Source organism: Dermochelys coriacea, chromosome 8, assembly GCF_009764565.3.
Source record: "Dermochelys coriacea isolate rDerCor1 chromosome 8, rDerCor1.pri.v4, whole genome shotgun sequence".
Classification (NCBI taxonomy): domain Eukaryota; kingdom Metazoa; phylum Chordata; order Testudines; family Dermochelyidae; genus Dermochelys; species Dermochelys coriacea.
In genome coordinates this window covers 65,031,607-65,055,107 of record NC_050075.1, presented here as the reverse complement: position 1 = coordinate 65,055,107, position 23,501 = coordinate 65,031,607, and the positions used below count along the sequence as shown (strand labels likewise).

The window sequence follows — 23,501 nt, the reverse complement described above, 5'->3', positions numbered from 1 at the left end:
CTTCATGAAATATGATGTCAACCCCTTGCACTCTAGCTGTTAAATCCTGTATTTCCCTTCATACATATATTTTGTGTATTTTTCTTTTTGGTGAAGGGTGGAGAGTTATAGTACAATACTTTTCTGTGTAGGTAAATCGGTTAGGGCAATGACATATCTGGAGTGAGAATTAATTCCTTATTATAATAATTATATTGGGTTTTATGGGTGCTCAGATACTGGTGATGAGTATGGGAGAAGATTCTGAATAGAATAGAATAGAATAGAATAGAATATTGTCCCTTCCCTTAGGTACGTGGGTGCCATTACATACTTGCATTCCAAACAGATGAAATATCTGTAATATGAATTCCATGTCAGGAGCATAAAAATATTAGATTTTCATACTCTCTCGCATCATATACACATGGGCATATCTTATTATATACAAAGTACATATATAACACACAGCAACGTGCACAGCTATATTAAAATTAATTTATTTACATGATTGCTACCTACTTACTATACTGTTACAAGTGTGAAACCACAGTGGGGTTAGGGATGGGTTAAACACTGGGGCCAAATAAATAATGTAAATAAGTGCAATGCTTTTGCATATGTCCTTATATATTTCATTCACTTAAGAGAGAATAAAAATAATTACATGGGTGTCTAAAGCTTGTTTTAGCAGGGTTTTATATTAAAATGCACACTACCAAGTTCTGTACTGTATCATCTGCTGCAATATAAAAACTTCAAGGGCACAGTGACCAGTGTGAGAATAATAGTTCATGGGCCTATGTGTGAGAGGTTATTTTGGGTGCAGAGAATGATTTATTATTCAAAGATGGTGCTACTCTGAATAAAACAACAGCAGGTCAGTTCCTCAGCAGAAGAAATTAATTGCATAGGGGATTATAAAAACAATATGGCTGTGCACATATGCTCCTATTGTTCATCCTCGTTCCCTTGTTCCTTCCTTTTTTAAAAACCCACTGTTGTATTTTTCCTTAATTTAGATTGTGAGCTCTTTGGGGCAAGTATTGTCATTCATTCTGTGTTAGTACAGTGCCAAGCACAATGGAGTCCCCCTGATCTTGATTGCAGTCAGTAGGTTCAATTGTAGTAATAAAGAACAATAATATAATATTCACGGCAGAATATACACGGCAATAACAGTTACAATGTCAAAAGAGCTAATGGCCTGATTTTCCATGTGCTCAGTACTCGCTATTAGGGCCAAGTTTTCCTCTCTCACTTCAGCATCTTAACAAAAGCCAGACTTTCAAAAGAGCTCAAAACCCACCCATCAAAATCTGGAGACTTATTCTGATGTCTAAATGATCACCAAGCTCTTTTGAACATACTGCTCCATTTGCTGGTGCTGGTCCTAAATACCTTGTATGGGCAATTAAATGCTGAAGCAAAGCTGTAGCATTTGAGGACCCAAAAACTATTTATTGTGAATATAAGCCAACAGCATAGACATTATTTTCCTATTATAAGACAATGCTAAAGAAAATTGAACAAACTACTGCAAAAAGAAAAAGAAAAAAGAAAAAAACACAGAGACAAAATAATACTTGTAAGTTTGAATGCGTCGTGCTTCTGCCTTTGTGGACTTTCCATTGACGTCACTGCGGAGGTGAGGCTTAGGTGAATAACATTTTGAGTGGGAAGAGAAAACAAGAGATTTAATGTGAGAGGGAATGGTTGCCAATGGTGTGAGGTAATGTGATGGGTAAACTGTCATTGCTGTTCAGTAGAAAGCCATTTTTAGAGGCTTTGGTTTGCTGACAGTCCTTCCCTTGACATAATCCTGCAGCCATTGAAATCAGTGACAAAACTCCTATTGACCTCCAGGCACAGGATCATGTCCATATATGCCCATCCCCCAACACCGCCACATGTACTAAAATCCCAAATAGTAGCGTATGTAGGATAGTCTTCTACTACAACTAAACCTGGTAGATCTTGATCACAAATGTTAATCATGGCAGGGAGGCAAATGCAGCTAGATCATATTGATTTTTGTTCATCTAACAAAGCACTCCTGAACTCTCGCAAGTTTTGCTAAAAAGATTTAAAGTTATTTCCTGAACTGTACTGTGACATTGCAGTGGTTTTCATATGTCCTATGTTCCACGCAAAAGGAGTCTACAGGCATGGTTTTCATATCATATTGTCAAGTTTCAGAGTAGCAGCCATGTTAGTCTGTATTCGCAAAAAGAAAAGGAGTACTTGTGGCACCTTAGAGACTAACAAATTTATTTGAGCATAAGCTTTCGTGAGCTACAGCTCACTTCATCAGATGCATTCAGTGATGCTGTAGCTCACGAAAGCTTATGCTCAAATAAACATATCATATTGTGACTCCCTAAAAATCCATCATCTTTCTTTATATAAAACACTTTACCTTTTCATTGATTCTATTCTAGTGGTCAGACAGTCCAATATTCCTAACAGTATAACATGCCAAATTCAGGAGATTAACAGCTGTATTTCACTGAAATTCATCAAAGTTTTACCTCTGTCTCCCTCAAAACGTTGAGTTCACTGGTATCCAAGAAAAATTTGTCTTTCCACATGTCAGTCTTCCCTCTTTGTCACAACCATATTTAGACCTTATATCCCTGCCAGGGCTTCTTAACTCATAACTCTCTTTTGCCTGTCTTTGTGTCCTCTCCAGCACCCGAGTTCACCTTGGCTTAAGTTATAATAGACCCGACTATTTTGTAGGGGAAAGAGCATCTATTGGGGAGGCTCTTAGCAGGTTTTATTTCTAAGTCCTTTAATTCATTACTCAGGCAATCAAAATGCCCTAACAAACACTACTAGATGAAGAGTAGCACTAACCCAGAACATCCTAGCAGCTATATAACTTTATTGCCATTTCACATCTTTCACTGAAACCTAAACCACATGCTATGCTTCTTATGTGAAATGTGAAGCAGGTGCAGAGGATATTGAAATGCCTTTTGATTCTGATGAGCCAACACAACTGAACACAGAAGCATTAAACAAAAACCCAGCAAACAAGACTGAGCCTTACAATAGCTTATCTATTTTAAGCCCTATCCCATATATCAAAATGCCACAACTATTGCAATTTTTCTACTGTATATATTCTCCAGTTCTCTCCATTGATTACCAAAAAATTAAGATGATATTCTATCATAGCAACAAGGTACCAAACACAAAATTATTAAAATTATATATAATTTTAAAAAGAAAACGTTAATTGGACATAAATTTTACAAGGACCGATTTTGAGAATAAAATCTTTTTGGTGTATCCTCTCCAAAACACTATAAAACAAAATGATTTCTCCAGTATTTGTGCATGTTACCTTACATTCATTTTTAAATCATCTAGAAGTATATAGAAAAGAGACTGATACAGAATGGAACTGCAGTAGCCAAATCAACTGTTGACCAATGGAGAAAAATCCAGAAGTAAGAATGGGAAAACTTTCTTTGACCATTTTTTTTTTGTAGGTCTGACTTATAAGAGATCCTTGACTTGGTTTCCATTTTTGTGCAACCAATTGATTCCTGCAATAATCTGTACCCACAAATGCTACCATTTAAACATCTAAATTGCCTTTCTTAGTTTGACATTCTTATGGTAGCATTTACTTCAACAAAATGGAAAACACTTCAAAATCAGGCCTTTTATATCTATGGTTTCTTGAGGGACATGGTTTTCTGATTCATGAAGTAGATTGGAAGCCAGGACACCAGTGTTCCAGTCCGGCCTCTGACTGTGAATTACTGTATGACTTTGGTTATTCCACCTAACCTCTCTGTATCCCAATTTCCACATTTGTTAAAATGGAGACAATATGAAATTCACAGGAGACAAGAGAGGTTAATCATTTGAGGCCTGATTCTGCTACTTTTACTCAAGTTGAGGAGTTCTTTACTCTCAGAATAGTCCCACTGATTTGAGTGTGGCTGCACAGAATTATTTTTTTACCTGGGTAGTTGTTACACTGCAAAAACATCCCCTTCATATTGTCAACCCCTATCCTTCAGGTGTGAGGGCAGAGATCAATCCTATGCCATATATTCAGTCAGTCACTTGTTTTACATTTTCTGTACTTCTTGTGGATAGCTCTGTGTCATAAGACAATGTTTCCTGAGATAACACAGCTTCTTCAAAGTAACTCTTTTGTGATAATTTAAGGGTTGTCAATAACTTTCACCTTTTTAAATGTTAATGAATTGTGGCTTAAAATATCACCATGAGGTAGGTATTATTATTCCCAGTTTAGAAAGGAAGAAACTGAGATTTAGAGAGTTTACATGACTTAATCTAGTTCATACAACATGTCTCTGGGACAAGGTGGGTGAGGTAATATCTTTTATTGGACCAGCTTCTAGTGGTAAAAGAAGTTTTTGAGCCACCCCGGTCTTCTTCAGGTCAGGGAGAGGTACTCAGAGTCCAAAGCTTGTCTCTCTCACCAATAGAAGTTAGTCCAATAAGAGACATTACTTCACCCACCTTGTCTCTCTAATAGCCCTGAACCAACACGGCTACAACTACACAGCATACAACATGTCTGTGACAGAGCCTATTCTATTCTGTGGAATAGAATCCACAGAACCTGACACCCAGTTCTGTGCTCTAGCTATTTGGCTATACTCCATCATTTATCTTCCCCCTTTTCTCTTATCCACTTAATTCCTTCTTAACTCCCACCATCCAGAAGCAGTCCAGGAACACACTACTGCTTAAGGTAACCTGTTCACAGTTTCAAGGGGGTGAGTGCCTTTGCAGTAACTAGTTAATTATCTGAAAGCGTCTTAATACCATATGCCTATACACCAACCCATCTGAGACAGAGATTATTGCTATCCTTGTGTATTGCCTTACATGTTCCTGATGATATAGCTTTGCAGGTGCTAGGAGATAGTTAATATATTTAATGATCTGCTAGTTGTTATATGTAGTACAGAAATATTCTTTGATTTGACCTCTCCCTCCCCGCCCCCATGTTGTAGCGCTATTAGTCTGATTTGTGTGTGTGTCCTGTTTCATCTCATGTCAGGAAAAGACTATTTCAAAGGCAATTTCAAAAATTGCTCCACTGAGTCCACATTTTTGCGACAAAAAAAGTCCTTCATGCACAATGAAATATACTGTTAGAGCTGACAACTCTTTATAGAGTGGTGAGATAGTGAATGAGAAGCAGGGTTGTAAGAGAAGTCTTTGAATTTGCAAAACAGAAACCCAAGAAAGCATACCAGCTGAGTATATGTTGACACAGAAGGAATAACTAGGAGTACAGTACTGTGAAAGAAGTAGAAAAGAAAAGAAAGGAAATAGATTCTGTAGCTATACAACATTATGGATAATGTAAGCTGACACTGAAATGCTCACAAAGTTAGTTTTTAGAACCCAGATCCTGGAGCCCCCAATCTGTTTTTATTAGAAAGAGAAAAAACCTGGAAATAGATAAAATGGTTTAACAATCATTGAAACACCAGTGAATGTGACCTGTCTGCCAGTGCACAAATAACCTGGAAATATATGTAGACACACAATTCAGCAGTCAATCTCCATTTCAAATGAGAAAACCAAAGCACTGCAGGTTGTTTTTGTTGTTGTTTAATCTTGATATTTATAGGAAGATATCAGTGTTTTACCATTTCAGGGCTTTACACCATTATGTTGCATCAATTTGATTCCAGGCTGATTCAGTGCCTGACTTCAGCTTCAAAGACAGTAAACATTCTGTGCAAAAACTGCCTATTAGCTCTGAGTGGTTTTCCCAACTGAAATTACATGAACTAGCTGAAATCAAACATCCTCTTGACTGTTAATCAGACATGAGTGTAACAGCAATGTGTGAGAGTGGACATTCTGAAGTAATGGAAAAGGCAATAAGTTACCTGAGGTGACATATTTCTAGGCTGTACTGCCATTTCCTGGAGGGCCTGGCAATCCAATCCCCATTAAACAGCTTCACTGAGAAAATAACTAAGTCTCTGGGCACGGGTGAATGGAGACTTAAGAGACAACAGCCATTTAGGCAAAGAGAGGCAGTCGTGGCAGAACTCAGGAAAATTGACAATTATATATAATAATATCTAACTAGACCATGAATACCAAAAGAGGACACCGTGGAGTTAAATGCTGTATAGTCTTCCCCTGCGTCTCACTCTCAGCATGGTACAGAATGTACCTCCATGCAGCTCCTCAAGAGAAGAAACACCTATTAAATACTCCTTCAGTGACTTAATGTATTAGTGATTGAGTATGAAGACCTACAGGTTATTCAATACACATAAATAATGTCAGGGATGCAGCAGGGTCTAATAGATAGGGCACAGGACAAGGAGTCAGGAGACCAGGGTTCTGTTTCTAATTCTAACCTCAACCTCTTATGATATTTTTCGAAAGTCACTTTACCTCCATTTCCCCTTTCACCTTCCCCTTTGTCTGTCTTGCCAAGGCAGGGACTGTGCGTCTCACTATGTATTTGTATAGTTCTTAATACATTGCATTCCAAAGGCCCCAACATAGACCCAAATATATGCACATATTAGCATTGGAGAAAAATTCAGAGGTAAAGGAAATGATTGCAGTGTGACATGTTCCAAAAAGGACTTTCCTTCTAATCAATCTCTGCATGGCAGCTCTGTGATTGTAGGAGTATATTGGTAGTACATTCTAAATGTGAGGAGTCCGGTGACACCTTAAAGACTAACAGATTTATTTGGGCATAAGCTTTTGTGGGTAAAAAAAACCCACTTCTTCAGATGCATGGAGTGAAAATTACAGATAGAGGCATAAATATAGTGGCACATGAAAAGAAGCGAGTTACCTTACAAGTAGAGAACCAGTGCTGACAAGGCCAATTCAGTCAGGGTGGATGTGGTCCACTCCCAATAATTAATGAGGAGGTGTCAATGCCAAGAGAGGGAAAATTGTTTTTGTAGTGAGCCAGCCACTCCCAGTCCCTATTCAAGCCCAAATTAATTAATGGTGTTAAGTTTGCAAATGAATTGTAGCTCTGCAGTTTCTCTTTGAAGTCTGTTTTTGAAGTTTTTTGTTGTTGAAGGATGGCTACTTTTAAATCTGTTATGGAATGTTCAAGGAGATTGAAGTGTTCTCCTACTGGCTTTTGTATGTTACCATTCCTGATGTCTGATTTGTGTCCATTTATTCTTTTACGTAGAGACTGTCCTCTTTGGCCAATGTACATGGCAGAGGGGCATTGCTGGCACATGATGGCATATATCACATTCGTAGATGTGCAGGTGAATGAGCCCCTAATGGTGTGGCTGATGTGGTTGGGACCTCTGATGGTGTTGCTAGAGTAGATATGGGGACAGAGTAGGCAATAGGGTTTGTTACAGGGATAGGTTCCTAGGTTAGTGTTTCTGTGGTGTGGTGTGTAGTTGCTGGTGAGTATTTGCTTCAGGTTGGGGGGTTGTCCGTAAGCGAGGACTAGCCGGCCTCCTAAGGTCTGTGAAAATGAGGGATCATTTTCCAGGATAGGTTGTAGATAGTTGTTGATGTCCTGGAGAGGTTTTAGCTGGGGGGCTGTATGTGATGGCCAGTGGTGTTCTGTTATTTTCCTTGTTGGGTCTGTCCTGTAGTAGGTGACTTCTGGGTACCCATCTTGCTCCGTCAATCTGTTTCCTCACTTCCTCAGGTGAGTTTTGTAGTTTTAAGAATGCTTGATAAGGAAAATAACAGAACACACTGGCCATCATGTGCAGCCCCCAGCTAAAACCTCTCCAGCATATCATCAACGATCTATTACCTTTCCTGGAAAATGATCCCTCACTCTCACAGACCTTGGGAGGCAGGCTAGTCCTCGCTTACGGACAGCCCCCCAACCTGAAGCAAATACTCACCAGCAACTACACACCATACCACAGAAACATTAACCCAGGAACCAATCCCTGTAACAAATCCCGTTGCCTACTTTGTCCCCATGTCTACTCTAGCGACACCATCAGAGGACCCAACCACATCAGCCACACCATTAAGGGTTCATTCACCTGCACATCTACTAATGTGATATATGCCATCATGTGCCAGCAATGCCCCTCTGCCATGTACATTGGCCAAAGCGGACAGTCTCTACATAAAGGAATAAATGGACACAAATCAGGCATCAGGAATGGTAACATACAAAAGCCAGTAGGAGAACACTTCAATCTCCTTGGACATTCCATAACAGATTTAAAAGTAGCCATCCTTCAACAACAAAAAACTTCAAAAACAGACTTCAAAGAGAAACTGCAGAGCTACAATTCATTTGCAAACTCAACAACATTAATTTGGGCTTGAATAGGGACTGGGAGTGGCTGGCTCACTACAAAAGCAATTTTCCCTCTCTTGGTATTGACACCTCCTCATCAATTATTGGGAGTGGACCACATCCACCCTGACTGAATTGGCCTTGTCAGCACTGGTTCTCCACTTGTAAGGTAACTCCCTTCTCTTCTTGTGCCAATATATTTATGCCTGTATCTGTAATTTTCACTCCATGCATCTGAAGAAGTGGGGTGTTTACCCACAAAAGTTTATGCCCAAATAAATCTGTTAGTCTTTAAGGTGCACCAGACTCCTCATTGTTTTTGGGGATACAGACTAACATGGCTATCCCTCTGATTTTAAATGTGGTTTGCTGCATTTCAGTTTGCAAATATAAATGCATTAATGAAGAAATCTAAATGAATTATATGGTTGGAATCACAGGTCTGCATTGCACAGTGTAAAGAAAACTGATTGGCCTTGAACCAACATCTCATTCCCTGTATTCCTTAGATAACAGCAAATACACCTCAACAATAATCCTATCACATCGCATGCTCTTCACTCTTCCCTCCCTGTCTCTGTCTCTCTTACACGTTCCACTCCTCCCTCTCTTGTTTTTTGTGCCTCTGGTTCCCATCTATTGTCATATTTTGAAATACCAGAAGTGAGCAAGGCACTGAAAAGTGAGTGATTTGTCACAAACGAGGTCCCTGCCTCAGAGAACTTACTGTCTGCATGCACTATTGAAAACAACATAGTGAAATACCCGACATCTTCAAGAGACAGGTGGCTGTTGTAAGTGAAAAGTGTCACAGAAGAGAGGGTATTTCAGAATACTCTCTCTTCCCCTCTTCCTCCTCTAATATCTTCCTCTTGTTTTTGCAATTCTGCTTTTTCTAACAACCCCACCTTCCAAGCATTACCATGGCTTTCCACAGTTATAAATTATAACTACAACATGGCTCTACTAGGTCTTTCCAAAAGGGTAGCCTGAGTTGCACTCCAACACAATCCTTCAGACTCTAACTCCAGGAGGAGGCCAAAGATGTACGGGAGCTCTGCCAAAGGTTGTGGCCAAAGCAATGAAGAAAAGGCATTTAGACCAAGCTCATTAGCTGTTAAGGTTGGAAGTTGTTTAGGCAGTGATTTTCCTGAGGCTGCAGAAGCCTTTTAATAAAATAAAATAAAATAAAATAAAATAATCAAAGTCAACCCCAAACTATTAAGTGGAACTTGGAGTTTCTTGTGAAAAGGAAGTGGCTCAGTGGTAGGTAAAAGGCTTGTGAAAACTGTCGCTGTGCCAGTTCTTTAGTGGGGGAAAGGAGGGCCTGAAGCCATAGACGAGAGGATGTTCAGCCAGCATGTGTTTAAAAAAATCTGAGAACAATTGTAGCATTTCATAAAGATATGCTTCAATGTGCACTGCAGATAGACCCCAGAAATACAAGACTTACATTTTGATCGTTTATCAGAAAACCAAGTTAGAAGAAAGAGTATATTATGACACTGATCATTATAAAGCCCCATAGCATATGCCAGACAGCATTAGGCCCTGATGTTACAAGCTGTTCTGTGCAAGTGGACTTGAGAGCGACAGATAACGCATTGAAAAAGTGACCAGAATGGAATTTTTCATGGATGCAAATGTATCCCTGTACAGACCGAGTTGCAGGAATGGAGCCTAAGACAGTGCACTCAGTAACTTGGAGATGTTTTACTTCAGTATCAATATCGAAGTTTTCAATGTTCATTAGAAAATGGATACAGAACAGCTACAAATAATATTATTCCTATATTTATTACTGACACACTGCAGATGGCCACGTATATTTCATTTCTTGAAATTTCTAACAATATATATAAAAAGGCAGTTTTCCCAGGCTGTAGCTATCTTTGACATTCTTTAAAAACTCAGGTCAAGATTCTTAAATGTGACTAGGGATACTAAATGCCTCAATGTTGGGGTGCGCAACCTATGACACCTTGCAGGGGTCTGATTGGCAGAGGGTGGGTGCTTGGCACTTTGAGAGAATCAGGCTGTTTTAAAACATCTCAGGTTGGGCCCCACAAATTGAGCGCCCCTCCAAAAAAAATTTACTAGGCATATTCGAATCTTGGCCACAAATCATAATGTAAAGACAAACCCAGCAACAAACTCACTATTGACTAACAATAACCAGCAAACTATTCCTGCAGCAAGATTAAAGACCCTCTCCTCCCCTCCAAGTATAACCTCTCGGGCAAGAAACCACTCGAGATAAGACCTAGCACCTACTTCGTCCCTACCAGCCAATGGTAACCAATACAAAAAATATCAAGTCCACCAATACACCTGTCCTAACAGAAAGATCCACCCCCATCAAACTCTTCCCTACCCTATAACAAGAAAAATAGATAGGCATTGAAAGTGTCTTGAAAGTCAAATGTAAGCTATTTCACACAAGGGGGTCGGGGGGGGGGAGAAGGAAGGTTACGGTGACTGATCATAATTGTGTCTGTAAAGCATGGGGACAGGAGTCTCTCAAATAAACATGTGCCAAATTATATAGGGAAAAGCAACGCCTTAAATTCCACCCGGTAACCAACAGGCTGACAGTGCAGATCCGAGAGCCCTAGTGTTCTGTGCTCCCTCTAAGATACATCTTTGATTTTAGTCCCAGTGGGACCTACAGTGTCTACACTGTTGGATATTTGATATAGTGGATTCAGTAAATCAATGTGGTATGGCTAATCACAAGCAATAACAACTAGCTCTTGTACAGCGCTTTTCATCGGTAGATTTCAACATGGTGGTAAATAGCCTTATCCCCATTTAACAAAAGGAGAGACAAAGGGTTGAAGTGACTTGCCCAAAATCAAAAAGGAAGATGTGAGAGAAAGAATTCCCTCCAAGAAATGGAGACCGAGCAAAGTTTTAAGCCAAATATTTTCTCCCTCTTAATTCTCCAATACCTTAATGCCATTTCAGTATTTGAACTTTTACTGACTTTATTCTATTTTTCTGCCTGCTGCGGCTCCTATAACAATTGTATTAGCAACTTGATAGGGAGGAACTGGCTGAAGCCAGATCAGTCTACGTAGAAAAGAAGATAAAATCTGTCTTTTGAGGAAAAGTAGTGCTACTCTCTCCCCCTCATCCCCTCTTCCAACCCCCTCTGTTAGCCATTGCATCGACTCACAATAGGGGTGGCAACGGAGGCTTGCATTGACCTGCCCTTGCTGAAGAAAAGGGAGCAGCAGGCAGCTGTAGATGTGAGTTATAAAAATGAAAAATGGAAGAGCAGATAAAGAGAGAGAAATCTGCTCTTTTGCTTTATAGTGCACATTCACTTGTTTCCATATAATATCTAACAGCAACTAACCAGATCTACTTAGTGCCCACTCTCTATAGGCTTTCAAGGATTACAGAACTAATACCCAGACTCCAAACCAGCTAAAAACATGTTAGCAACTAAGGGTCTGATTCTTCTATCAGTTACACAAGTGTAAATCAGGAGTAAATCAGGAGTAACTCCATTGAAATCAATGAATAATAAATTATTAATAATACACCTGTATAAAATGGCTGTAGATAAGGGGAGAATCAGACCATGCCATTTGCTACTATCTGGAATTAAGTAAATTAAGGCCCATTTTTAGGATGAACATTGCTTATCAAACAGCTGTCGTAGCTAACATCCTCAATTATATAAACTAGCTAACCGGAAGGGTGATAGAGGGTGGGGGGCAATCATGCTGCAACATTGTGCCTTCTTTAATTGAAAACTGTATCATCATAGGATCCAGATTCTTCAGATGCTGATGGCCATTTATAATACTTACTTCTGTGAGTATTGCCATTGACTTAATTGACTACTCTCAATAGTGTAGCAAGCACTACACCTATCTGTCAATGTTGCAGGATCAGGCCCTTAGACTGTACTATTCTTTTTAAAGACTGACCAGTGAAGATTGATCTAACTTCACTTATAATGGAAAGTAGCTGCAGACCATTCTAAATTCTGTCTCTCTAATTAATTTTCACTAACTACAAAGCTGATGTACCAACAAAATTACTTTATTTCTTGAAAACTGTCAATGGTAATTACATAAATTTTACAATTGCCCATCACTCCAGTCAGTTTTTGGATTTCTTTCTAGACTCTTTACAATACAAATCTAAAATTTGAGGAACTGTATGCCAGCTGCATCAGGGAGTGACTTAAATACAAAGAGATCTTTATTGTTTAAAGATTCCTTCAGTGAGATTTTTAATGTTTTTAAACAGTGAAGGAATAAAGTGTTGACTCATAAAAAATGAACTGGGATTCTACTGAACTGATATTTATGAGAGCTCCAAATCAATTATTTTTTCCAAATGATTTGAATAAAAGACAATTAAAATATTAAATGCAAAGCTTTCTTTAAAAAAGTTTATACAATATTCACAGATGGCTACACAGGAAACATTTTTTCTCTTGCACATTCTAAGCCACATCTTCCTGTTCTAGTGTAGCCTTTGCCACATTATGGCTGTGGCACCAATATATATAGTTTCTGGACAAAGTTGTCAGTTCTCCTCTTTGCAAAGTTTCAACATTCTGTTTTGCTAAAAGAACTTTATGGTACCATATTTAGAAAATGAAATATCAGTTGGTACCTACCTTTGACAAAAACATTGTTGTCCAGAAGGGCAAAGCCAAATGCCAAGAGTTCAAGCCACAAAAACATGGTCATATCTGGAAATCCGGAGTATCCTTATGAAACAGCATGTGTCTCTCTCTGGAAAGCAAAATAATTGTTATCTTTCTATAAAAGTATTTCTCGGCAAAACTTGAATCAAAAGCAGAATAACTGTGCACATACATTCCAATGCCTGCTTATCAGTCAGGAAGCAGTTTCGTCTGTCATCCAAAGACTAACCACTCGCGATCTCACTATACAGCTAAGTGATGTCAGAGACAATCTTACCTACTTCTTTAAAACACCACTTTTTTTTCTTTTCAGTTTCCAGGAAGTCAAGAGGGTTTTTCTTAAGCTGCTGCAGTAATGTTTAACTTCCTTAATTCAACCAAATAGATCATTTTTAACCATTTCTGCAGAAGAACTGAAGAAGAGTTTAAAAGAATTTCATGTTTCAAAAGATGGGACGGTAAGTAAAGACCTTAGTACTTCTAATATTAGCTTTTCTGTAACTTAGCTCTGTTCCAGTGCCTGGTCATTCATGGACCCTGTATTCTTTCAAGCTATACCAGGCAAGAAAAAATATCCTTCTGAGGACATAATGAATCCACATATTAAACTGACAATACAGCCATAATAAAAATACTCAGTTCTTATTGAAGTGATTATCGGTTAAATGAATAACATTTGAACATTGATCTAAAAAGTACTTTTGTTAACAGTTTCTCTGCAAAAATGAAATTCCTAACATGACAGTATTCAATACCAAGTGGCTATGGATGGCCTATATTCTGTTTCTTGTGCTGTTCTGTACCTAGGAAGTCAGTAGTTCTCTAAGGCTTTCATACTACCACCTACAATATGCTGAATCTGAATTTTGGCATAGTCAGTTCCACAAAAAGTGGACACATCCATATGATGGAATATTTAGCCCCTTTCTAGTATTTACCTGGGGGCAGCACAGTCCTGAAGGACTTTGGTCTCTCTTGCTGAGTAGGTAAAGGACTGCAGATGTCTTCCCTCATTGCAGTCACTGCAATGGGACCCAAAAGCTGACTAGGGTCCTGTTGGATGGTAAAGAGTAGAAGAGAGGTTAAAAGGGGGAGAAATGCTGGGGTTTCCTCTTTCATTTGGGGGTTGAACCAACTACCACCAGTTTAGTGGTCAACATTAAGATTGCCAACATTTACCAGCAGCACCATGAGTTTGAAATATTGCTAAAAAAAGGGAAGAAAGCCTCATTCATTTATGTTTATTACTTTTATAAAATAAATCCTTTAAAGACTGTCCATATAGCATACTATAGAAAAGTGCATATAATAATGTGAATAAATAATATCTGAGATATCACAGGTCTTCCCTATACTTAACACAGCAAATAAGTGCGCTACCTCAGACTGGGGGTGGAAGTGCTCTACTGTGCCCCAAAAAGCCTCATCTAGAGACCTCCCTGTCTCACTTCGCTCTTTCAGTTCAGCCACTCTGGTCTCAAGAGCCTGACATTGATCTCTGAGGATCATGAGCTACTTGCACTGAATACACATATATGTCACCTGCTCACAAGGCAGGTAATCATGCATGCTGCATTCAATGCAATAAATTGGATAGTTCCCACTCTACTGCTGGACTTCTCCCCGATTATTTTTATTCTTGAGGGAGGGTTGTGTATTTCCAGGGGGAGCAGGGGGAGAGATAGGTGGTCAGTGGCCTAGGTTTAAAGAATGTTTATTGGGTGAATCTGGCTCTCACACGTCGTCTCTAAACTTCCCACAAAACTCCCGTTGGCTAGTTCCTCTGGTCACTTATGAGCTGGATGTTCTTCCCAAGTTAGCCCTTTCCCCTTGTCAAGAGATCTTAAAGAGATCAAAGAATGGCAGGCTAGAGCCTCATTCGGAAGCTCTCAGTCTGGCCTAGAAGGCCGCAAGGCTCAGCACACAGCCTCCCAAACAGACCACATTGTAAACTTCAATCAAGCAGGTGCATGGCAAGCAAGAAAACACACAGACAGACAGACAAACTTATCCCAAAGGTCACATAGTAGCTCCTCCTTCCCTTGGAGAACTCCCTCACAAAACTCCCCTTTTCGCTGCTCCTGGTCGCTAGCTCAAACCGTCACTGTGGAATGTCTTTGCACAAATTATTTTATTTTATTTTTAAAAAAACAACAACATATGGGTCAGAGCCTTAGTGGGTGTCAAATGGATATAGCTCCATGGGAGTTAATGGAGCTACTTCCATTTACATCAGGTGAAGATCTGGCCCAATCACCTCTAAGATTACAAATATGCATCATATAAGTTTAATCAGATAGAGGATTCTTTACTCAAAAACAATAAAAAGTTCATGATTGTATGTATTTTTGAACCTACGTGTATTTCTGTGGCATTTAACAATGTCCTTTAAATCACTTAATGAGACTTGATATTAGCTCACGTTGTGAGCTTTCTGTTAAAAATTTAGTAACAACTACCTGTATTGTTCCAGGTTTCAAGATTTAAACCTGAGAACTCCAGGGAGTTATTATAAAACTTGACATGATCTGAAACTGTTTGGAGTCTAAATTCCTCTTTACAGATTGTATACTCCTTGAGGCAAGGATCATTTCTACCTTTGTTTCTTGTACAGGGCTGAGCACACAGTTGGCATCGGTTGCTGTTTCTGAACTTTTAACAATCAAAGTCAAATTGTGTAATGGAAAAATCAGAAAATTCTAATTTTATAAGACATCAGAGTTTTCCTAATATGCCATTGCACTCTGGGATATCAAAGCTAAGAGGCCAACAGCGAGCTACAGCATTAGCCTTCCCTCTGAAGCTCAATGTGTGGCCACAGAAAGAGACAGTAGCACTATGACTCCCTAGTGAGTTAAACTGTTTAGGCAATGGGGAGTCAGTGAATATCATAGAGGGTCTGCCTTTCCATAAGGTGTAAAGTGAGTACAAAACAGAAAGCTACCACTGGCGTAGAGGACTGGAGAATTTTTATGTGGTAGCATTTTACACTTTGCACAGCTGAAAATGCAGTACTGGATTTACAATGGCACGAGTGGTTCCAGGCCCACACTCAGAAGGGGCCCCGGTGTTCGGACTGTGGTCACACTCCTCTGTTCCACCTCAAGGCCCGGCAGCCACTCAGCTTCTTCCCCCTGAGACTCTGCCCACCTCTCGCTCCTCTCTGCCCCCACCCCCCTCACTCCCTCCTCGCTCATCTCCGCCCCCTCCCCTCCTACGCAAATGGCGAGCAAGGCCTTGGGGTGGAGTGCGGATGGGCCCTTGGGGGGAAGAGGCCAAGTGTGGGCAGGCCCACAAAAGATTAATCCGGCCCTGTGAAAATGATTACACAAAATGCAGGGCAGTGGGGAATTGGGCCCCATGAGCTTTAATTTGCAAAGATTTCAGAAAATCCATTGACTTCATTTGCTATTGTCAATATATAGCAGCTGCAGGACAGGCCCAGTATTTCTATTTAAAAAAAGAATTACTGATTAGCTATAAGACAGGAAGGATGATCTTTCCTTCTCTCCCTTTTCCGCCCCACATGCCCCACAAAATTCAACAATTCCACTCACTGAGTCTCAGAGAGAAAAAAATATTTGCATTGAACTGTCCCCTCACACTCAGTAGTGAAGGACCAACAGTCCTGTCTTTAGCAGGGTAGTCCCAGTGTCTCACAAACTCTTTTGAGATGCCTAAAACATTGCAGTTTTCATTTTCTCAGAGGAAACATTTGAGGTTTTTATACCTACACGATGTTTGTTCTAAACATAGTTACTCACTCCACCGTGGGGTGTGGCTGAGAGTGGTATGCTACACCAGCCATTAGATGTTTGACAGTGAATAGTGTATACAATGTGTTCACAGGCAAGTGCTGTAGGTGCTCCAAGAACAAGGCCTTCAGATTCTTGTCCTTGGATTTACAACTATTGTGGTTGCACATAAAGCACACACTGTTTGAGCTGAGTTTGCTGCAAAACAAATAGTGTGAATCAAGCAAAATGCACATAATTCATTTAGGGTGAATGTACAGGAGTAGATTTCATTTGTACTGAACTATGCGTCCTGAGAGCAACTTCTAAGGGGAGAGGGAAAAAAAAAAAAAGAAACGCAAATACAATTCCTTGAAATGACTAAATTAAAAACACACTTTAAACTCAAACTCGGTTCACATAAAATACAGCCTCAGGTTAGGGGCCAGTAGGGAGCACTATTTCCTGATTTAAAATCTAGTTAAAATTCTCTTCAATGACTAGTTGAGAGCACTGAATAGAGAATCTGGAAATCAGAATTCAGGGATGACAACCGGTGAGAATATCTTGCTGATCATTATATGGCTCAATTAATGGACATAGGTAGAATGCTAGAAGTATGAAGCTATATCAAATGAAGATAGTAAGAGTGCAATGTTTGGATTTGTTTATGGCTTTTAGCCACTAGCCTGTTTTGGGTCAATGAACAGAGCAAGCACCAGGAGTAAATGGGCTTCTGGGAAGCACAAGACTTGTTGGAGGTGTTTAGCATGCAGGGTGAGATTGGCTGCCATACCATGCCATACCAAGCCACTCCCTCCCCCATGTGCCTTCCATCCTTGTTAACTCCTGCAGGAGCTGGACACAACCTGGCCTTTATTGAGAATGACTTTTAATTTTTCAAAACACTATTTGTTATCTGAAAGCAAATGTTAGTACTTGTGAAAGGCACTAGATGAACAGCTCTGGAGAAAGAAGCCTTCTGATTATCCACAGAACAAGTATAAAAAAGCCTGGCAGCTGCAGAGCTATCTCACCCCTTTCCCACCACTGGCCAGCCAACATGCCTCCCTGACCAGCAGGAACCACTACTCATAAACGTAACCATGTTTTCAAAATAAAGAGCTGGGACATGTTTGTGGCAACAAAATGCTGCAGTGTTCTTCAGTCTGGCTCCCTTCTTTTATATGCTCTGCCTGGGTCAGAAAACTTCACCTGGAACAGCTGGGCAGATCAAAGAGAGGTGGAACTCTGCCTCTTACCCCTGTGCAACTACCTCCCTGCTCTCTATAGTTCTGGTGTATGTATGGAGGAGATCAACTGGGGACAGATTTGCTGCCAGATACTTTACCCCTCTCCCCTCCCCTCTTGGGGCCAGAGCAGTGGTTTTGCACGGACTAGAATAGGTCACCAATTAATTGCAACATATTGCAATGTTGTAACCTGGTACATTATGGCAAGCTTTGGCCTTGCACAGTGATTGGTGCAAAACACACACTTGCTATGTGATGAGAGTGAAACAGAGACATACATGACATTTTATAGCACTACTGTAATGAACGTGTTGGCTCCTTACTAGGAACTGTGTTAACCCTCCGCGCAACATCCGTTCAATAGAGCGCTCCTTCATCCCTCCAGCACAGGAACGGGAAGTACTCACAGAGGTCAGGGTGGGGCCTGGCTCTGGAGGCTGCAGGCTGAGGGCTGGTTGCAGAGAGAAGGGCAGATATCTTAGAAGACGAGACTGAAAAGATGAGCCTCACCATTCTGATTGACTCCTAAGGGAGAGATGGGTGCTCAGTATTTCTCAGGAATTGGCCCTGTGTTGTTGGACACATACACAATGAACCAGTTCATTTCACATTATGCACGCAACATCAAATGAATGACAGACCTCAGTTCTACCTTCAGTCTCCATGCTCACGAGAGAGAGAACGAATATGGGAAATTTCCTGTTTTTTAACTTCCTAAGGAATGGGGAGGAAGGAGAGCGCATAAAGGAAAGGAAGACAAGAAGAAAGAAGAGATTAAAGGAAAAAGAAATGTGGATAAAATTACAGCAGGCACATTGTATTTTTTGAAAGACAAGATATCTTGGCTGCCTGTTTTCATGTCTCTTTGTTAACAGCCTTCAAAGACCCTTTTTGTTATTGCCTACTAGTTGTTCACACTCTTGTTGGAGGGCATAGGTGCCAGGCAAAGATGGGTTTTGATGGGAAGCTGACATAATATTACAAGTGCTATCTCTGCTGTAGGAAATCTCTCCTCTATCCTACCAATGCAACACCAGCATTATGCTATTCCTTACATTTCACATTTTTTTATACTTCCAGGGTGTTCAATTAAAGAAAGGCTTGTCCTGTATGGTAAAAGAATGGAAGGTGTGGAGTAGGTGCACTCTTTGATGTCATTTAGCCAGATTTTTGTTCCAGAAGTTACCGAGGTAACCCGGTAAATTTGCATACATCATCCCCAATACGGAAAATCACAAAATGCTCCAAAGTGAATCAGTTAAGGAGAACAGGAAGGTCTAAAGACGAGCTTTAAAGAGACAAAGGACTCAATGATGCAGAGGAAAGGAAGAGAGAATTCACCATCGATGACAAAGGTCTGAAACTGTGGATAGTAGCAGATTAGAGACAGAGAGCAGGCCAGGGGTAAAGGAACACTGTGAGGAACATGGTGAAGGGAAAGTGTACTAGATCCGTGGTGAATTTGAAAAAAAAATCAGGAGGGCAGTTTTAAAGTGAATTTTGAGATTAACATGAAAACAATGAAGATGATGGAGGATGGGGTTGATTTTAATTCTATTTCCTGCTCTGCCATAAACTTCTTGGGTGATCTTGGGCTCTGTGCCTCAGTTTCCCCATATGCAAAATGGAAATAAGACTACTATCACTTGTCTAATCCACAGGGATGTTGTGAAGCTTAATAAATTAATTAATGGCTATAAAGTGCTTTGAGATCTTCAGCTGGAAAGTGCTATAGAAGTGCAAAGTATTGTTAATAATTATATTTTTCTGCTTCCTCAAGCAAGAGAATTATCTGGCTAAAGGAGTGATTAAGAATACTGGGTGTATTAAGAGCATATCAAATGAACATGATGTATTAGTAAAATTCCATTTCAGGCATGGCCACAAAGGGGTAAACTAGACTAAAGCGGAATTAAATCACATATAGTTAGGGCTCCGTGTTTGTCATGGAAGTCACGGATTCCGTGACTTTCTGCAACCTCCGTGACTTCTGCAGTGGCCAGTGTGGATGAGCCAAGGGCCACCCAAGCAGTTGGCACTAGCCGATGGTGGAGCAGCTCTGCAGCCAGCCACTGCTCAGGCGGTACCTGGGGCCAGCCATACCAGCCGCTGCTCAGATGGTCCCTGGGGTGGCCGGAGCAACTGCTGTCGGCAACCCCCGGCAGCGGTCCCCAGGTGGCTGGAGCAGCTGCTCCTCTGGCAGCCCTGAGCAGCGTCTGCTCCAACGGGCCTTGGCAGCGGTCCCCCGGCAGCCAGAGCAGCCACTACTCTGATAGTCCCTGGCAGCTGGTGCTGCTGGCCCCTGCACCCCCAACAGTGGCTCCCCAAGATTTAGTCATGGGTATTTTTAGTAAAAGTCATGGATAGGTCATAGGTCGTGAATTTTTGTTTATTGCCCGTGACCTGCCCATGACTTTTACTAAAAATACCCATGACTAAATCATAGCTTTACATATAATTAAAGGCTAGAGCTGATCAAAATGTTTTAAATAATTTATTTACTTGATAAGTGATCATTTTTTACTATTGGGATTTTTCATCATTTTATGGTGGGTTTTTTTCAATTAACTTGGAAAATGAAAATTTTAGACAGAAACACCGGTGGGGGGGGGGAATTAAAGACTTTCTTTTTTATTCTTAATTTTCCTTCTTTGCCTCCTTTTAGAGAGAGGAAAAGGAAGAGAGAGAAAAGCATGGAAAAGCAAAAACCAGAATATTTCAAAATCCAAAAATTATTTCGAAATTTTCATGCAAAATATCCAGTGAATGAAAAATCATCCCTTTTCTAAACCTGGAGAATAAAAGGGCTTAGAATTTTTCCAAATTTTGTATGAAATATTTTTTTCATTATCTGTATTCAGGACACAAATTGAACACTTCTCCCCCCACTCTCCACCCCCAAAAAAAGGAACCAGCCAAAGGGGAATAATTACCACTGCTCAATAATAATAAGTTTTACATAACAAAGACAAATAAAAGACTTTGCACATGTTTGTACCAGATTGTAACAGAAGATTAGATACCAATAAGGCAACTCTTGTCTCTCTAATCCAGAGTAAAATCATGAAGTTGTAAAAATTAAAGATAGGAAAGATTTATTAAGCTGGCCATCCCCATGCCACATGAGGATTGTTTTCTACAATGATCCGTCTAACACTTGGTTCCATATGATTTTAAATGACTCAAATGGCTGGGTTTCCAGTTTTTCATTTAGGGGTTTACTCTACAATCTAATACATCTCAACTCTAGTCTATTTTTCCTGATTTTCAGCCTAAATTCTCTTTTGCTCAGTTTCATTCTTTTTGATTACAACAAATAATATCATTATAAACAGTTCTTATCCCTCTGCGGCATATACATCCTTCAAATGGTTGCAGACACTCAAATCATACTGCTCTGCAAAACCATGTTCTGAAGTGTCCCTAGCCTCTGTTTACCAGAATGGGCCATCCCAGATTGGATCACTTGATGATTATCTGTTCCGTTCATTCGCTCTGAAGCACTTGGCATTGGCCACTGTTGGAAGACAGGATACTGGGATAGATGGACCATTGGTCTGACCCAGTCTGGTTGTTCTTCTATTCTCATATACACAGTAGATGCCATCTTACCATTGCCACACAGAGGTCATAGCACTACCATATTTACTGTGGGCCAAAAGGGTCGTGAACTGGAGTGATGCTAAGCAAAGAGCAGCAACCTATGGTCAAAAGCAAGAAAGAAAATGGATATACAGATTATCTTTCCCAAAGTATTTTTTCTCTTGGTTTCAATGTGACACAGTCCTGTATTTCATTGGGCTCACTGGATGTTCTCTTATCACTTGTTTCCAGAGCATTCTACTCCATACTTTAAGATTTATCGGTTTATTGAGTTTGGTGCCCCTGCTTTAGGCAAACAATAGGGATTGTGGGTGATACTGTAAAAATTTGATCCTTTAGGTGAATCATGCCAAAGGCCAACATACCTGTCCTAGTGCAGAATATGTGCATTAAGAGACTATCATCTCACATTGTGATTCCTTTGTACAAGTAGCTTACAACTGCAATACCTGCAATGTTTGCCGCTGTGTCACATTGTAGGTCTCTGTGTCCTGTTTACTGTACACTATGCCTTCTGCCTTTTATGCCATTACTGCTTTCCAAGTATTTCCCACTCAATATCTGCATTTCGGGCTATCTTCTTTCACTGTAATCGTTTGTATATTCTTAGGTTGAATCTCAGTTTTATTTTCTGCCCCTTTATTGCACTCTCCTCATTTTTTTTTTGTCATTTCATTCTCCTCTCTGATACTACTTTGGGAAATATTGCATACATCTATTAATTTAATTACTTTTTACCTCCAGCACCTTGGTCTGTCTCCTCCCCTGCTTGCTACTTACCCAGAGCTGGATGCATTGTCATATAGCATTATCATTTGTCTACAGTCCTTTAGGTCTTTTCAACCTGTCATATGACTCTGCTCATATCCAAGCCTATTTACATTCATTTTGCAAGTAAGGTTTCATGAGGCTTTGTTATCAAATGCTTTACTTACATCCAGACTGTGATGTAACCAGTGGATAAAAATGTATTCCCAGAGCAGGCAGAAAATGCCTGTTAGCAAAGTACTTACAAGCATAAACCATAAGTATTTATCTAGTAGGCTGATCTGCTTGCAGTGATGTTGTTGGTCAGCGTCTGATAGCCCTGCTACTCTGAAACCTTCTCTGTTTGTTGACATGAGGATGTGTTGACATCTTTATGGGGATATCCAGCTGAGTTAGACAGTTGTCACCAAAGATGAGTATATTCGCAGGCATTACTTCTTCCTCAGTGGTTTGTCAAGGAAGCATTGTTAGAGAAGTGCAAAAAGTGCAGAGAATGCCTACAATCCTAATTTAAGATTTGCCTCTGCAAACTTGAATCAATGAGGCTGCAGCAAAGGCCTACAATGTAAACCTTGGAGAAGAAATTACAGTCTGTAGACTTAGACTGTAGATAATAAGAACTATAGTACTTCTGGTAATTAACTTAACCTCTCCGTGCCTCTGTTTCCCCATCTGTAAGATAGAGATAATATAGCTTATGTCACAGGGCTGTTCTGAGACCTAATTGGCTCATAATGTTTGTCAAGTGCTTTGAAATCCTCAGATGGAAGGCTATAAAATTGCAAATATTTATTATTATTATTATCATCCCTAAAACTAATCCATCTGTGCTGTCAAATATTAGTTTATTACCTCATTGGAAGATCAAATAAGTGAATATGGGTAGACAGCTACTGTGCTGTGACTGTTACTTACTGAACTAACCATAGCAGTCTAGTGTAACTTTGTGCTCCTCTGCAAAGGGGACAGAGAATAGTGCTCTTGGCTTACACTCAGAGTTCCTAGATACATGGACTGTCTTTTTGGTGGTTAGGTGTGCACACGTATATGTATATGTATATGTACAGTACCTAGCACATGTATATGTACAGTACCTAGCACACTGGGGCCCAAATCCCTGTCTGGGATCTGTAGGCACAAATAAATAAATAATACAGGCTGTGAAGAAGGAAGTCTTTACTTAACCAAAACCAGAGTGGATAATTAGG

General features: G+C 40.0%; 1 protein-coding gene across 14 annotated transcripts in view; it reads right to left on the bottom strand.

Annotated features, from left to right (window-relative positions):
• PTPRC (protein tyrosine phosphatase receptor type C) overlaps positions 1-23,501 on the bottom strand; it is a 170,929-nt gene that overhangs the window by 128,169 nt on the left and 19,259 nt on the right. For 10 of the 14 annotated variants that reach the window (XR_006273880.1, XR_006273881.1, XR_006273882.1 and 7 more), the window contains exons 3-5: positions 13,874-13,988; positions 13,108-13,348; positions 12,906-13,023 (exon numbers count right to left, since the gene is read on the bottom strand). Coding sequence is in view for 11 of the 14 variants with exons in the window: in XM_043491172.1 (XP_043347107.1) it covers positions 12,906-12,978 (73 nt within the window). In the remaining 3 variants the exon portion in view is untranslated. The remainder of the gene's footprint in view (positions 1-12,905; positions 13,024-13,107; positions 13,349-13,873; positions 13,989-23,501) is intronic. The other 4 variants (XM_043491173.1, XM_043491178.1, XM_043491177.1 and 1 more) reach the window with 1 other exon arrangement.